At 41.9% G+C, this 18,310-nt stretch overlaps 1 protein-coding gene across 1 annotated transcript in view; it reads left to right on the forward strand.

Annotated features, from left to right (window-relative positions):
• Positions 1-18,310, forward strand: part of PTPRN2 (protein tyrosine phosphatase receptor type N2) — a 944,343-nt gene that overhangs the window by 798,167 nt on the left and 127,866 nt on the right. Inside the window, exon 13 of the mRNA XM_075922745.2 lies at positions 5,724-5,939. Coding sequence (XP_075778860.2) covers positions 5,724-5,939 — 216 coding nt within the window. The remainder of the gene's footprint in view (positions 1-5,723; positions 5,940-18,310) is intronic.

The following is an 18,310-nucleotide window of genomic DNA, read 5'->3' on the forward strand; positions in this document are numbered from 1 at the left end:
TCCCAGAAAATATATGGTGTTATGTAATTTTTTTGTAAAATGAGTATTAATGAATACTTTTTTTCTTTCAAACTAACAGAAAACCAGAATGCGAGAACTGGCAGAATAATAGGTTTTATTTCAACCTAGAAATAACTTTTGAGATTGGCAAACTGTATCCCAATTTCTGCCATCTTTAAACAAGGACCAAATTCCCATTAACTTCAGTAAGAGTTTGGTTCATAATCTGGCCTTCTATCCTGGAGTAATAAATAAATAAATTACAGTGGTGGTGCTATATTTGGAAGGTGAACATCATCAGGTATCAGCCATACTCTGTCGCTTCATAGCCTTTCCCCCACATTACAAACATAGGCGTGGAAACATATGTACTTAAAACAGCACATTAAATATTTACAATCATTCTCTGCCTTTGGGCTATAAAGATTTACAGATACATATATACTATACGGCTGCATCCCTAGATATCACAACAGAGTAGTATGTTGTTTTTTTATTATGCTAGTGTTTTATAGCAGTGTGACTTTTAAATATTCCTATACATTTTTGAACTTATATGTGTGTGGTCCACACACACAAATCCAGTGAATTTAAAAACACACACAAAAGTTCGGGGGCTAAACGCTTTTTTCTTTGAGAAAAGCTTTCTACAAATGAGGCCGTTAACAAATTTTTGACTGAAATCTAAGTGGTAGGACTTGTGATATTCTAAGACAAAATGTATACATGCTTTTATAATATTTAAGTGCGGTATTCAGTATTGGAGACCATTTAAAAGCATGCCTACTATGGATATGACATTCGAAAAAGCACGTATTTAAAATAACTTCCTAAGCCATAAATTGTCGATGTTCACTGCTTCTATGATATAGAGGAGGAAAAAAATCTTTCAGAAGTAACATCCTGTGTACCCCAGCTTTATAGATTCTTTTGATAATTAATACCCGTGTCTGAGATTAATATTTACTTAATGATGGCTACATTTTATAATCAGTTGATTTGTTACGCCTTGGAAGAAAGGAGTATTTATTTGCTTTTCTTATTATGCAACAGATATCGTGTCTTCTCCTCCTCCTCTCAGTAAAGTGAACTGGCCCAGAGAGAAGTGACCTGCTTTAAAAGACATCCGACTGTTAATGTCAAATTCATAAATATTTAAAGATTTTTTTTCTTTCAATTTCAAGTCAAGACTGGCAGGACGACTTTAATTAACTCTGGGTTCTTATTCCGGACTGGGACCCAATTTCAGAGAGAAATCCAGGGGTTTAGACAAACTGGGAAATTCGAATTTCCTGGCTTATGGGAGCTGGGGGTCGTGGGAGGGTATGAGATGGAGTCAAATCCATGATCACCATTTACAATGGATAACATTTCCTTCCCTCTGAAGACTTGCAAAGCTAAAAAGACAATGTGTACTTATTTTACGCACATCTCCTGGGGATCAGAATGCTTTATTGGCATATTTTAAAGAAACCACTAAATATGAACTGGAGTTCTTTGCACGGCGATGCTGCTAGAAACGCGAACTTAAAAACAGTTGAGCATCCTTAGGACAAGAACTGGCTAATATTGGGCCCCGTCCTGCCATCAGTTTGAAAGCAAAGCTCCCTTGGCTTGTTGTAACTGCCAGGCGGGAGCTTCGATTATAAGCGGATGGCCCGATCCAGCTCACTCTTTCCTTGCGTTCCGTTTGGCGCCTTTTAAACTTCAAAGTTGGTAAATCTTCTAATTCCACGCGACTGTAAGTGTCCAGCGCTCTGCGTGGCAGTGCGAACGCTCACTCCTCCTTGTGAACGGTGTCTGAAGAATGAGTGGCTAACAGCTCTTGCCTCTCCAGCAAGCCCATGACTAGGCAGTGGCTCCCCTTACCACTTAGCGCCCCGGATCGAGGAGTCTTGGCTCTCACTTGTAGTGATATTAACTTAATTTTCCAGACAATCTGAGGTCCGTTCTTGCTACCCATTAGCAGAACAGCAAAGTGACCTCACTGAGAGCGAGATCGGGCATTTAGAGCCCAGTGCCCATCCGGTGTGTGGATGGGAACATTTCAGTGAAAGCGGTGCCTGCGTCTTTGCTCTCGGGTGTTGTAGCTCTTACTCGCGTTAGCTTGTGGGGAGTACAGCGACCGCAGGAGGGAGAGCAACGCTCCGGTCTCTGGGGGTTAAAGTAATGCCCACCAGAACTGCACCGTACCGAAAGGAGAGCCATTGGCATTCAAGTGACTCGGAGAGATCTGCCGCTCCGGACCATGGACCAAATCTCGCTCTTGCCCTAGGAGAATAGCCCCACTGAAGTCAAGGCATTGCAGGAAAGGCGAGCAAGAGTTGGCTCCCTGCCTGTCTCCTTTAAGGAACCGCCCGAGAGCGGGACGCTGAAGGAATTTAAGTAGCTAGGAATTATGACAGAGTAATGGGAGCTTCCATCCCACCCCCAAATAGCAGTAAATGGACAACAGCGACGCCTTCATTTTTAAGCAAGACTCCCTGCTGCAAACGATCGGTTGCTCAAAGTCTGAGTGAGATTCTTGTGGTTTTTATTTGACCCTTTAATTGCAGGATTTCTCAGATGTGCCAGTGCCATGTAATTGGGTCCCTTCTGACTGATCCTAAGGAAGTTTCCACCGTCCGCGTTGAAATATTATTCATCATTTGTGATTACCTGGAAGAATCGATAGGCCTTGTGCCTTTTCCAGGCTACAGTCGGTCTAGTAGAGAAATCTCGGAAAACATGTGAAAGCCATGCCTTGGCGTGTTAGAGTTCTCCTCCATTTGATGTCAAGCTATCTTTGGAAGCCCTGATGTATTTGAATGGCAATTATCAGAGCATTTGTAAGCGAAACCCGCGAACCCACAGAGAGGTAGAAATATTTTACTTCAAGATGCAAAATTAACAGTCGCAAAGAAAAAGATGACTTTGAAAGGTGACGATTGCTTTTACATTCTCGTAGGCAGCAAATGGATGTGTGTCCGTCTTTTGAATGTGTTTACTTGGACCATTTGACAGCACGTCGCCTGGTCATTTTCATCTTTCTCCTCTCTAGTCCTTTCCCCTGTTATTTGTGAGAGTAGAAACCCAGGAGAGAAAATTGTTTCAAACGTGATCATGGAACGACGGAAAGTGGCGGGGGATTCGGGGGCAAGGGCAGCGGCTGACACTGCTGTTAACTGTGTTTCTTTTTAACCGAATACATTTGTTGATGGTGTCCCTTTAAGTGGCTACGTATTCAGGCTGATATGTGCGTCTGCACAGAGCGGAGACTTTCACAACTCATTGGGTAGCGCGCTGGAAAATAAACCGTGGGGCTCGATTCTGCTGCGGGAAGAGAGCGGCCCGCCACACCTGGCCTCATGCGGGCGTTTCACTCCGGGGCCTTTGCTTCGTTTCTCTGGGGGAAGCGGCCGAGGTGGCAGGTGGCCCCTGGCTGGAGAACGCTGCAAGGGAGGTAGGGCTGCTGTTGAACGGAGCTCCAGGCCCTGCGTAGCCTGGAAAAACACCTCGCTCGGCGCTGGGAGCGGAGCATTGTCCGCCAGCGCGGGGAGCGGCGCGGCGCGCGGCCACTGCCCAGAATGTCCTATTGAGATGCAGATGCGGCCGCTCCCGCTCCCCCGGAGGGGACAAAGTCCTTTCACTGACATGCTAATGGCAGCGCGGAAAAGCTTTCAACTGCCAGGGCCGGAGCGGGCTCCGTGACCCGGGGTTTCCCCTCCGCCTGGAGCTGCCTCGCCTGTCACCAAAGGGGCTCGCTCCGCTCCGCCAGCCCCCGTTGACACCCCAGTGGCCTGTCCCGCCCCAAGGGGCAGGGGGAAGTGCCCAGCCAGGGAGGCAGCTGGGTTTGCTCCGGCTAGCTCAGCCAGGCCGTTCAGGGAGCAGGCTGCAGCGGGGCGGGGTGTCCCCTGGGCTGGGCTGGCTGGGCAGAGCCTGGCGGAGGGGAGCAGGGTGTCCCGCGCCGGGCTGCGGCGCTGTAGGGAGCGAGGCGCCGAGCTCGGGCGAGCAGGCGCTTGAGGAGGAGAGTGCGGGTGTGGCCCCCAGCCTGTTCCCGGCTGTGCCAGCGTCTGCCCTGCCCGGGCGCTGGTGCGCGGGCCCGTCCCGTGCGGGGCTGGAGGAGGGGCGCTCCGAGCTGGGAGGGGGGAAAGAGGGGGAGGGAATTCTCCCCGGGAGCTCGCAGCTGTAGCCAGGCGTGAGAGGAGGGAGCCAGCGCAGTCCCCTGCGCTCCGGTGCAGGAAAAGTGCCGCTGGCTCCGGCGGCGCCGGCAGAAGGGGGCTTTGCAGCCGCCCCCGCACTGCAAAGCCGCTGTGTGCTCATCCCAGCGCCTGCCCCCACCCCGCTCACTCCACCTCCCGGGGCTCACAGACCTAACGAGCCTCCTGTGCTCAGCTCAGCCAGGCAAGGAGATCTGGGAGCCGTATTGAACCTGCATTTCCATTAACTCAGCCCCAGCTCCAGCTAATCCGCGGCGCTGTGAAGGCAAGGAGGCTAATTAATGACAAGCTTTTACAGTCAAGACCAGCGATAATTGCTTTGGTGGCCTTTATGATTACAAGATAAAAATGGACCGGGCCTGACATAAGAGCCACTGTGTACACTGCAAGACAGGAGGAAATTAAGAGCTGGCTATCTGAATACGGAGCAGAAAATTACTAATAGAGGAGAGATAATGAATAGGCCGGCCAGGCATTCATGAGGAAAAATCCATTTTGTTACCACGCGAAATTAGGTGGTGGAAAGGAGTTTGCTAATTGTTCTCATCTTGTAGCAACCAGGACGGAGGCAGGGGCGTGCTTTTCAATTCATTTCCCTGGTAATTGTGAAAAGGGGAATGCTGGCCAAATGAGTCTTGCTGCAATTTGCGTGCCTGGTCTTTTCATTTTCATGTTGCGTTTTTAATTGTTGCTAATATAGCTTATAATGAAGCTAATGAGGGGAAATTATTGTACAACTTTTTAGCACATGGAGACAAGTGAAATGTACCAGAAGGATTCTCTCCTATGGCTTAAAATTCTGGAGGAGTTTGGCATTGTTTGTTACTTTTTTTTCCTTCTACAGAAGTTAAGGACCAGCACCTACTTCTTGTTTTGTTTGCTTTTTACTCAAGGAAAAAAGTGGATGTTTGATTATAACGCCCCAAGCCCATAACACATAAATACAACTTAAACCATTCACTCGTGATTTGAGATACTCAGGACCCGTCCTGAGTACTGTTATTTTAAAAACAAACTGAACAATTTTTAGGGTGGCTTATCATTCAACCAGAGGGATTTCTTGTTCTACGTTAACTTAAATAAAAGCAATCAGCCTATAGTTACAGTGCAGACACTTACTGCAGACGTGAAGTGCTTATTGTTGGAAATATTTTTTTCTGATTACCCAGTGGTAGGACTGATCGTAAGACGTTTCAATCCATTAGCTATGCAAATGTTTACAGAATGAGACCAGGTACGTGAGAGAGGCATGTACTCTTCTTTTTTATTTTTGGTCTTAAAATTAAAGCAGCAACAAAACAAATGCTTTCATCTTTGCGTGTCCCGTTGGTTTTTGCTGAGCCCGTTTCTCTCCGGTTGGTGCTTGACTGAAACTTTGCATCTGTGCCCATTTGGTGTTTTTCCCGGCGTAGTTTTAAAACCGCAGAGCTGAAGTGTTTTTTCCCTCCCTTCAGTGGCAAATTCTGTCTCTCTGAAGTGTCTATAGCAAATGCTCAGTCGCTGCTTCTTTCTCCTCCCCGACAGAAAAGCAAACTGAAGCTTCTCCCTCACCGCGCCGAAGAAGATGAAGACTCCACCAAATTCATCATCCTCACCCTTCTCTCCATCGCCTGCATTATTGGGGTCCTCGTCATTTCTGGGGTCCTCTACTGCCTCCGCCACCAGTCTCATCACAGGCTGAAAGAGAAGCTGTCCGGTTTGGGCACCGACACGGGCTCAGATGCCCCTGCTGCGTACCAGGTAAGGACTGGCTGTGCTTCCAGCTCTTCTCTCCCCTCCCCCGACACTTAAGAGGATCATTTCTCAGCCCCAAGGGCGAGAGATCAGTTATTCATAGTTAAGGGTGTGGCTTTGTTTTTTCAACGCAGGCTCGGAGCCACCCTGGTAAGGGCCCCGCAGATACCTCGTAACCGCTTTTTACTGCGGGCTAGTAATCTGGCCAGTTCTTGTAGTTGCTGGAAAGGTGCATCGACTAGGAAACGTAGAACTCTCCGAAAATTAACACGAATATCTGTAATCTGTCACCCCCTGCCACTTTTCATAACCAAACTCTCCTCCGGGTCTGGGGAATGGCTTGCGCATTAGTTGTCGGGAAACGTCTCTCTCTTTGAATCATCGACTTCTTGGGTCTGATATGAAAAGAGCCTTTGACCCGATCTGTTGCCACCTTCTGCCGTTATTCAGATAAAGTGAAATATAATGCTGATAGATGGGGAGGTATACCCAGGACTGTTTCCAGGAGCATAATGGGAGCAGATGTGTGTCGAGTATTACAGGGATATTTCACCCGAATTTTCTGAAATAAATCAAAAGTCAATGGAAATATTGAGCGTGCAGTTTCAGAAACAGTAGGCTGAGAGACAACTGCCTGTTTTTTTTTTTGCGGGGGGGGGGAGGGTTACTTTAGAATAATCAGTGTTTATTTCCTGGTTAGTTAGCTGTCTGAAAACATAGATGTTACACCCTGAAGCTACACGTCTGGGGCCCCAAAACATTTAGAATGTTATTTTATATGTATTATTCCAAGATATGATTGCCTTTCTATTAATTCTCTGTAATTGTAAAAAACGAAATATATTCTATTTAGTGGTGCTTTTGAATTAAAGCCATTAAGTGTTTTACCTCCCAGAGTTGTACTGAAGATCAAACAGTGCTCTTTCTGTATTGTGGTAAATTGGAGTAGTTTGAAGTTTGAAACTATAAGTCTTAAAAGGAATAAATTCACTCAAAAGTTCTGAAGGCTCTCAGTAATTGTGGTAAAGATGATTTCCTCCTGGGTTCAGATGTGCTAAGCAGTCCAGAGAATTTTTCAGTAAAGAACTGGTGAATTCAAACATACACATGGCTATTAGCATTTCAAAGGAATGACTTTACCTTTAGTTCTAAGCAAGGGGAAGAAATCTAATTGTGAAAGCTTAAAACTTTAGTTTCAAAGTCTGGATTTATCAAAGTGGCAGAAAGGGTTGCTAGCAATTGTCAATAAAACCTGCTCTCTAAGACTAAGTATGGACAAATTTCTAAACTAGTTTTGTTGTCTGTGGTAAAGAAAACCATGTCAATATGGAGTGGGGTTTATTTTAGAGAAGCAAAAAAGGTTTAAAATAGGAAACCTGCTATTGACTTCCAGTTAGATAGGTAATCTTTTTCTTCACTTAAACATGAATGTAAGACTTCTTATTTTTTTTTAAAGCCCTCCAGGTTATAAAATCTCACTTGAAACTGAATTTGTGATAATTAACAGGACAGTCTTCCCAGTGACAGTTCTAATTAATAGTATCTGTAATTAAAATCGTGCCCTTCCAGCAGGAAAATTGTTTGAATTTCATGGAGTGACCTTTTTTTGCCATTTCTCTTGGGGGCATGGTGGTTAAATTGATATTGATTTTATAATGAGCTCTGGTTTGTTTAATAAGAATCTGTAATCCAGATGCTAAATGAAATGTGCGCTTCATTTCTTCTTGCCAGATTTTTATATTTTAAAAAATTTGCTACAAATAAGATCTAAGGATCTGTTTTCTGAAACAAAATATGTAAATGCTAACAATATATTCCGTTTTAAAGATAAAATTGACATTCTTTGACTAAATCCTACTAACCTCATTTTCCTAAGAAGTCCCATTGGTTAACAGTGGAACTACTGGGAGTGGGGGGGAAGGCATGATTTGGCTCTCGATTCCTAAAAATCTTGGTCTTTCTCAATGAAGTCAATGGGAGTTTTACTTCTGAGTTCAATGGTAGCAGGAACAGCCACCAGAATTGGAGCCAAAGGTAACATTCAGACAGTTCTGGTGATGCTACTGCTACTCTCATCAAGCAGTGATCTAGCCAAGTGTGTCTGTAGTGTCCAATCCTCTTTCTAATGAGAAGGTGACAAAATCCCAGTGTCTTGTATGTTCAGGAGCTTCAAGGGGTAGCTGTGTTAGTCTGTTACAGACTAACCATTTGCTTGCTGTTTTTTTTTTTCTGTAACAAAATCCCAGGGACTTCAATGGGAGGAATATTGAGCCCTTGTCCTTCGAGTAAAAATAATTTTGCTTTGAATTTGGCTAAATCTAAGATGTATCTGTAATGTTTGAGGGATGGAAATTTTGCATTGCATCATCAAAACAAATATGGAAATAAGGAGAAGCAAATGATCTTGTTGCCTGATCTTGACTGGCACTCTTAAAGATGAACCTGCAGGCCCTACTAATATTTTGGGAGGAGAAGAACCCCAGAAAGTTTCTTTGAAATTTGAATACAAGAAGTTCAAATATAAACTCTTCTTACCTTATCAATTTTAAACAGTTTCCTAGCTATCCACTTAATTAACACATATGTATAATAAATATATGACATAATTGAATATTAGCTGGGTAGATGCAGAATATGTCTGCTGACGTTTAAGGCATGACAGATTGATAATGCACTATTGTCTGCAGCTTAAATAGCAAATCAGATTTAACTTCTGTGCAATTAAGTGGAGAGAGAAAATCAACTGGTAAATACAATTGTCAAGTAGGAAGAACTCTTTAACATTTTGACATTTATATTTATTGGGAGGATCTTCTTATCATATAAACAAGACCCACCTACTTTTTCTATTCTTAACAAAAACATTATGGATTTAACCTAGTTCAGCCACAAAAAAATCAGTGAAGATTTTTCTCCTTTCTTATTCTTCATTTTTACGTGTGAACATAGAAGGATTCTTTCAAAACTTGGGGTCTCCTTGTAGCCTGTATGTGGGGAGAAAGCAAAAACAAACTGTATTGTCAACATTCACTGTTACCTTTGTAGAAACACTGCTAGTGGGAGCTGGGATTCAGTCCAGTCTTCTGATATTGTATCAGATCTGTGACAGTTACAATGCAAATCTAACTATACAAAGTCTGTGTAATAGCCATGCTGTGCACGTAGCCTGCTGCATAAGGCGCTGAGACAGAATGAATGTTATGAAACGTAGCTCTGCTATGAACAATCAGTTATTTTTTCCTAGCGGAAATATGTCTTGTATACATAGTGTGTGTGTGAACTACTTTAAATAAAAGTTTCAACCATTTTAAAACTTGGGGGAAAATTGGCCTTCCAAGAACCTGTCAGTTAGTAGTGCAAAACAAATTTGAAATATCTGCGTTACCTTGATTTTTCGGAGGTTATATAATGGTAACAGCTCGCCTTTGGCTGTAGCTGTTCTGCCATCCCTAACAGAATATTTAAAAAATATGGTTCAAACATTTGGAAGGATAAATGTGCTATTCAGATTTAATTTGTCCATTTGCAAAGAAAAGATGTAGGTTGGTTTTGCTAGGATGTGATCAAACAGTTTTTCAAATTTAATGGTTGTCTATCTTGTCAAATGTTATATGTCATAAAACACAATTTATTCATAGACCCAGACCAAATATTTTGTGTACCTTTTTGTACTTTTCATATTCTTGTCCAGTTATATGTATAGTTGGTGGTTTAAATCAGTGTAGTTCAGAGATCATTAAAGAGATGTCCTTATTTCCCCTTCTCTCTGTCATGTTTGTATTTGTTGTTCCTGTTGCTTTGATCGTCTTTGGAAAGCAAATGTAGTATTGGGCAAGCTCACTCCTTCTTCCACAACATTAGGGCAGAAGCTCTGTAGGAATCTTCAGCAAATACTCTTTGATTTAGTTTGCAACACTGAGCAGATTTTTCTTGTGCACTTTGAAGCCTTTGGGACGTAACCCAGAGGAAAACAGGCATTAGGGGCAGCCTGCAAACAGTGCCACTAAGTGCACATCTTAGTTGTCGCTGCTCCCATTAGCGTGCAGTTTATTAAAATAATGATGGTTTATGCTGGTGACTGCTACTGTTTAGGAATAGAGAGGTAGCCGTGTTAGTCTGATCTTGCTAAAACAAAAGGAAAAGCTATGTAGCACTTTAAAGACTAACAAGATGGTTTAACAGGTGATGAGCTTCCACGGGCCAGACCCACTTCCTCAGATCATATTCCGGAATATGATCTGAGGAAGTGGGTCTGGCCCGCGAAAGCTCATCACCCATTAAACCATCTTGTTAGTCTTTAAAGTGCTACATAGCTTTTCCTACTGTTTAGGAATGCTCTGTCAGTTCACAGAGAAGTATTGCGAGTCCAACTGTACCTGTCTTTTGACCCTTGCATAGAGGGGGATTGCTGAATTGCACAGAGATGTAAAGTTACTTGCTTGCTTTATATTTTGAATTGGAGAACTTAGCTAGTGAATATGGTTTCTTTGCATCAGTGTTAGTGGTCCATGCAACATCACTATGGTTGAGGCTAAATGCACACCTTCAGATATATGATTAGTGAGCTCTATTATTATACTGATACAATTTCTAGGGCTATTAAGTTTTGTTTACTGAAGCACAGAAGAACATATTTACTTCCTCCAAGGGTGAAGTAAAGGAACTTCTTTGTTGGGAGATGTACCAGAAAATGAGAGATTAAGACAATGAAATACTTTGTGAGGTCTGCATTCAGGGTTCTAGTGCTCTTGTAAGAGTTGTTGACATTAAAAGTACTGAATGCTATCAGTTCAAGTGGGTAGTGATATACTCCACTTTTGTAGAACCCAGATTACCTGTCAAAATCAGGTAATAAGGGAAAATGCAATATTTTGTCGTAAAATGTATTCTTAATAATGTCTTGGTCCTGCCCATATCAAAGCCAATAGTAAAATTCTCCGTGACTGGAAGCCCCTGATTCTGCTCTCATTTATGATTTGAAACAGCTTTTTAAAAAATAATGTATGTCAGTTGCCTGTTAAATAATTTGAAAACTGATTCTGCCAAAACCAATTTTTTTAACAGAATCTGATAGAAGGACTCCAACAGAGTCATGCTTTTCTAATTTGACTATCTTGCCAGTCTTGTATCATCAGATATGGGTATACTATGGTGTAGCTAGATATTTCAGACTCTGTATGTGATCTACACGTTGATATTTAATAGATATACAATTTTCACAATTAATATATTTGCCTTATTATGGTGTTGGCCTATCAATACTCTCTGGAACAGTGCAACCTAATATGCTTCTGTTGATGAAGAAAAAAAACAAGATCTTTTTTGTGACTAAGTAATCTGACAAGTTGAGAAATTCAAAAATACCTTAAGTATTATAGCACGCATGATATATACAAATCACTTGTGCATCATCCCTCAATATAAATGATAGCGTTAAAACATAATTTTTCTGTGTTCTTATAAAAGATAAATACTCACATGGGAGTATAAAGTGACAAGACAGACTTCAATATCCTATCAAGCAAAAGTACATTGGTCTCTGTCATAAATATATTTTTCAAAGTTGCTCTTTTTTAGAGCCTTTTTGGTGTTAGGAAAACTCCCAGTATAAACTATTTTGTATACTTTAATTAACTGGATTTTTGTTTTAAGAATAAGCAAATAATCCTATATAAATGTAACTTATATAGTTCATTGTAACATAAAATCTTGATCCATAGTACGGGACAGTTTTTATATGCCACAGAGTATATTCAATACAAAAATGGTGCATAATAATAAAAAAGGGAATTATGTGAGGTGATTAAATGTGGTAATATCAGGGCAAATAATTTAAAGTGGGTGTATGGAGGTAAATATTTCATTAAAGTTAGTTAAATAGATGGCTAACAGAGGATGCGGCAAAAGAAGTGGTGTACAAAGGTGCGATTAACTCTTAATCAGATTTTATCTGATTAACTGTACAGGATGATTCACACTACTAGAGTGCAGTGGAATATGTGACTTCCACTTCACTACCTGTTATAGCAGAAGGATGTATGAAATAGTAATATAGTTATAGGATACTGTGAGTTTAAAAGCATTAGAAATTTGTCAAACAGTTCTATTGTACTCCTAGCATTGAAGTGACCTGCAGAAAAAGTTTAATAAAAAATGTCCAACTTAATTGTTAGCTTCTGAAAGGCCAAATATTTAGATTTAGTACCCCTTTCTTTGATTAAATGCTCTAGCATGAACAGTCCTGCCTATATTGTAAGCCCTATGGAACATCTTTGGAGAGCAGAGTCTGCATATTATTAGCGTGAGTTTCTACCCTTCCAGTAACATTCAGCTATCAACTGAAAATGTATTATTTTTAAATATGAAAATTGAGAAATAAACTTTTGAGACTTGCTGAATGTTAGGAGGAGAGAAATGACTCACCCTGACTGTAGGCAGGCATCATCCTCCAAAATAGTTTCATGATTGTTGTAATGTGAGCACTGCAGTCCATGCTAGAACACTTTTGTTGGAGAAGGAAGTGGGAGATTTGGAGAGAGTTGTTCTTTGAGGGCCTACTAAAGAAGATGAAGTATATACTGAACTCCTGTTGTTATTCCTTGGAAGAGAGGGTGCCAGACGGACATAGGCACTTCATTTCATTCCAATCTTTCTGAGAGCCAGCTGTCCATAAACCTGACTGGTATGGATGGGTGGCAGCAGGGAGTGAAGGGAGGTTTGTTTTCTCCCATTAAATTTGTTATTTAAATTTATTCTATAGAACTCAGTCATCTTTATTATTTTACTGTCTATAGGTACCATAGCTGGTCATAGCCCATAACAGAACAAATAAAAAAAGCTAGTTCCTTCCTATAATTCATTTGTTCATTGGTGGTACAGGAGAAGGCTAAGAAAAAACTAGTGGGAGTAGTAGTTTTAAATTAGTGATTATCCTTTAATTATTAGATAGTGTATCCATCTTTCCCAAACACAAACTATAGCCTTGCTTAGGAAAGTGTACTGAATAGTCAGTACCTCTGGACACTGAAGGTAACTATAACTATCTTTCCTGCCTTTTTTCTCTGAATTTCGGGTCTGAAAAGAAGCTCCTCTTATTCAGAGATACTCTTTCCGGATTTTGGTCTTCTGGGTGGCAAGAGTGGCAGCAGTAATAACAAGCAACTGGAACTAAAAATGGTCAAATCCCTTCTCTTTACCAATTCAACAGGAGCACCCAACAATTATACTTCCCTGGCAATGATGGGGCATCTCTCTGAGCTTGCAACAGCAGTTACTCTCACTTTTCTGCCTGATGTGATGGCCACTACCTGAATGACAAGGTCTTGACCCCTACTCTGGCTCACCAAGTGCCTGCCTTCCAGAACTGCCCCAATTTCATCGCGCTGACACCACTGGCTAACTGCCAGTTTAGCTCGAGCTGTTTCAGGCTACTCTCAGGCACAGTGCAGTGGATTGTTTCCCTGTAGTAAATCAATTATGGCACAATGCCTGTACCATACCGAGAAGGCAGAGAGAGCCAACCTTGCCTAATGGATTGGGAAGTATTTGATCTGCAGTCCCATGGGGTGCATCTTTACATTCCTTAAAAAGCAGTGCTGGGGATCTGATTTCTCCTCCATTGTCTTCATTGGAGTTATTTGTGATTTACAACAGTAGAAGTTAGAGGAAAATCAGTCCTGTTCCTTCTCTGTTTGCTTGCTCTCTCTCTCTCTCTCTGACTTAGGGTTTTCTAAAGTGTCCAATACCATAGTATTATGCTCTGACAGGTCCATGGAACATCCAACAGCAAAATGAGCCATACACATTCAATTAATTTATTTTTCCCAGTTCATTTAGACTAGATAAAGCTATTCATTTCTAATTTAATGTGGGAGACCTCTAACCAAAGGTCCAGAATAACTGAGTGCAGTCAGATCACAATTCCTGGAATGGAGGGAGTCTGACTAGTTAAACACATGAGACTACTGAAGATCCTGTCTGTTGGGGCTAGGGTAGAACTGGACTGCTTGGGAGGAGCCCAGGTACAATATGTCTCCCTGATGTCAAGAAGCAGCATTTTTCCTGCTACATACTTCTTGTCAGTTCCTTTCAATAGGCCAGTGTGAGGGAAGACGAGCAGGCACAGCTCTCCGCATCTTCACTTCCTGGGCATCTCTAGGCTACACCTCTCTGTCGACAGAGAGATGTAGTTTAGGCATGTCAAAATTGCTAGTGAATCAGGGATTTAAATATCCCACACTTCATTAACATAAACATGGCCACCACTTTTTTTCGACACGGAGCTTTTTCGAAAAAAAAACCCCCAGCAGCTTAGACGTGGATCTGTCGAAAATAAACCCTTTTTCGACAGATCCTGTAAACCTCATTTTTTGAGGAATACAGGATCTGTTGAAAAAGGGTTTATTTTTGACAGATCCATGTCTAGACTGCTGGGTTTGTTTTTGTTTTTTCGAAAAAGCTCCATATCAAAAAAAAAAAAAAAAAAAAAAAAGTGGCAGCCACGTTTCTGCTAATGAAGCGTGGGATATTTAAATCCCTGCTTCATTAGCAATTTTGACGTACTTGATTTGCATCCCTCTGTCGACACAGGGATGCAGTCTAGACGTAGCCCCTCTGAGATGTTATGGGACTGTAGATGAGCAGAACCTGAATTTTTCTGATGGCAGGACCACGCATCATCTAGATCATCTCTGATAGATGTCTATCCAACCTGTTCTTAAATATCTCCAGTGATGGAGCTCCCATGACCTCCTGAGGCAATTTATTCCAGAGATTCACTACTCTGACATGATCACATAGCACTCCTGTAAGAACTAGGCAGACTCTGAAAAGCAAAACTAGAAAAAAAAATTGTTCTTTGATTTTTTTTAAAAAAAATTATGCAGTATCAAATAAGCCTCAGGAAAAATGTTTGGGAGGGATAAGCTTCATGAGATATCAGTGTTCAGATTCTTCCAAAGATTCCAGCTAAAGAGGGGTGAGAGTGCCTGTTTACCAAGACATTTGTGTGTGTTAAACATAGGAGCAATAACCTCCTGATAAGTAAAAAAACAAAAAGAGCCCCTTCTTTTGAACATTCTACAAAACAATAAGAAAAAAATAAAAACTGAAGCAGATGTTATTTCATATTTTTACTTTACCATTAAATATTTTTGGCAATAGTGGCTCTAATATGTTCCATCATAACAGGAATGATCTTGCCTTTTTAATGTTGCATTTCAAATTCAGGTTGCTAGGGGATGTCACATTTCAGCATACAGATCCAATTGCCATCACTTACATTTCTCTAAAATGACTACAGCAAGACCGCAGAAAAGAAACTTTGAAAGAACACACATAATTGAAGCCTTTCAAAGAACAAGTCATTTATTTTAAGAGAAGCCCAATAGGTTTTTTCTTTTTAGTTGGAAGAAGTCTAGTTTGATGCAGATGATATAACCAAATGGTTAAGTGAATTGGGTTTTTCCTTCTCTAGTGTTTGCTCAACCATTCTACATTATTTATTTATTTTTGCTGAAGGCAAATACAAGTGATTTTTGTATTGCTGTTTGGGATTACTGCCTTCTAAATAAATAGCTGTTTTGATCAAGTAAATACTTTGTTTTGATATTTCAGGCTGATATAATTCTATTTCTGTTCTGTGCAAACTGTTTTTAGTCTAGGTAACCTAGTTGTAGGCTGCTACATAGCTTTTTCATGTTATTTGGGCTGTTCTTGCTTTTCCTGAACTGCATTGTTCTGCCAGCATACAGGTCTCATAAGTGGCTTACTTATTACTTCCAAGAAGGAACAGTTCATCTTTATCATATTGCAAATCTTCCTTCATTCTTTAGTTAAATGTTTGTTGGGGGCAAACCATTCTCCTCCCCACTCCATGAACTGAGACCTGAAACTTTTTAGCCCCACAGCTCTCCATTCCAACTGATTTCTGCCCACAAATGGAAGAGCTTGAAGCGGATGGGTATGGTAGCATGCAGGCATTCCTACCCAGCTATAGTACTACAGGTGTGCTTTCCAAACTCTGGCTCCTAAATGTATCAGGCAGAATATTTGCATAAGGGAGGAGAGACAACTGATCTTTCACAGTAACTAGGATAGTGGTCACCGGCCAGTAGATCAGGATCTATTGGTAGATCTTGGAGGTTCTAACGGGTGATCATGACTGGTTTGGCCACATGGCTATCAAGTGCCAGCACTTTAGCTTCTCCTCTTCCCACTGCTGTGCATCTCTGGTCCTTTGCCTTGGAACTGTTCCCCAGTTCCAAGCCTCCTGCGTGCTGTGCAAGACAGGGGAGGGAGAAGAGGGTGCTGATGTCAAGGTGCTCTCTTCTCCCACCCTGTATCCTATCTCCAGAGCAGAGAGGGGGCACAACAGAACTAGGGATAGAGCAAGTTTGTTAGCTGCTTTTGGGAGTGGTGCAGGGCTGGGGCAGGGATGAGCCTGCCTTAGCCCCACTGCACCACCACCCAGGAGCCACCTGAGGTAAGCAGTGCCCAACTGGAGTCCACATCCTGAACCCCTACCCAAGTCATAAACTCTCTTCTATACCTAAAGCCCTTGCCCTAGCCCTGAGCCTCCATACAACCAAACAGCCTCCCAGAACCTGTACCTAGGACCCCTTCCTGCAACCCAATTGCCTGCCCCAAGCTCAGCTCAGAGCCCCTCACACTCTAAATCCCTTAACCCAAGACCAGAAATTACACTCCAACCCTCTGCTCTAGCCTGGTGAAAGTGAGCGAGGGGGGAGGGAGAATGGATTGAGAAGGGGCAGGGCCTCAGAGAGAGGCAGGGCAAGGAGCACAAAGGAGATGGGACAAGGATATTTGGATTTGAGGGAGATCCTGGATTGCACTTAAATTCAAAAAGTGATCTAGTGCTTAAAAAGGTTGGCGACCACTGAACTAGGAATACGAGGACTGGGGGAGGATGATAGTGAGAAAAGGAAAGGTTCTTCTGCCTTTTGGCTGGTAGTATGGAGAAAGGTCCCCTGACACCATCTCTTTCCAACAGCCAGTAACAGAATCCCTCCATGGTTCTCTGTGGAAGGAAAGTGTTTGGCTTGAATTAAGGGTTGTGATTCAGTGACAGGCTTTCTTATTAACCTCTCTAGAAATCTCTTAACTGTGAAATTAAAATATATAGTAGAATTGCCTAGCAGGCTGTTCTCAGTTTGACTTTGTCTTGATTATCTGGATCAACCCAGGGGCCTTCTAAACATTGTTGATTGATAATCCTTTCTTTGAGAGCTTTGGAAGTTAGCTAAATATAAATCAATGATTCAGCCTCCTCTGGATACTGTGAACAATACTGGTTATTCCATGTCAGAAGGTATACTGAAGAATGGGAGAGGCTCAGAGAAGGGAGACAAAGACGATTAAGAGCATGGAAAACTCCCATGAAAAGAGATTCCCATTCTGTCTTCCTTCTACAATAAACAGACCTTTTTTCTTTTATTTTTTATTTTTGGTGGTATATGCAAACTGGTCAGATCAAGCCAAGCCACAGCATTCTTAACAATGATGTTCAAGGTACGAATACTTCCAGGAAGTTGAGTCATTTTGCAGTCCTCAACAATATGTCAGTTTGTGACTGCCCACACTGACATAGTGGACTGTCTCTAAAATATCACTGAAATTCCATGTCCACTATGAAACCAGTTCAAAAGACTCCATTGCCTTCATGGTCAATCAAATTTGGGTTGAAGTGGGATCCAAGATAAGATAATTGTTTTTCACTTTTTCTACAGACAATTAAGCTTGCCATGACACCTCTGCAGTAAACTTATTCACAACAGACAATGTACAGGCAAATGACCACATGTTGGGTTTAAAAGTCTTTAATTAACAGTAGAATCATAGAACTGGAAAGGACCTCGAGAGGTCATCGAGTCCAGTCCCCTGCCCTCATGGCAGGACCAGATACAGTCTAGACCATCCCTGGCAGACAATTATCTAACCTACTTTTAAATATCTCCAGAGATGGAGATTCTACAACCTCCCTGGGCAATTTATTCCAGTGTTTGACTATCCTGACAGTTAGGAACTTTTTCCTAATGTCCAACCTAAACCTTCCTTGCTGCAGTTTAAGCACATTGCTTCTTGTTCTATCCTCAGAGGCCAAGGAGAACAAGTTTTCTCCCTCCTCCTTATGACACCCTTTTAGATACCTGAAAACGGCTATCATGTCCCCCCTCAATCTTCTCTTTTCAGTTCTTTCAGCCTTCCTTCATCGGTCATGTTCTATAGATGTTTAATCATTCCTGTTGCTCTTCTCTGGACCCTCTCCAATTTCTCCACATCCTTCTTGAAATGCGGTGTCCAGAACTGGACACAATATTCCAACTGAGGCCTAACCAGCGCAGAGTAGAGCGGAAGAA

The sequence above is a fragment of the Pelodiscus sinensis genome, chromosome 2 (genome assembly GCF_052426305.1).
Source record: "Pelodiscus sinensis isolate ZL-2025 chromosome 2, ASM5242630v1, whole genome shotgun sequence".
NCBI classification, from domain to species: Eukaryota; Metazoa; Chordata; order Testudines; family Trionychidae; genus Pelodiscus; species Pelodiscus sinensis.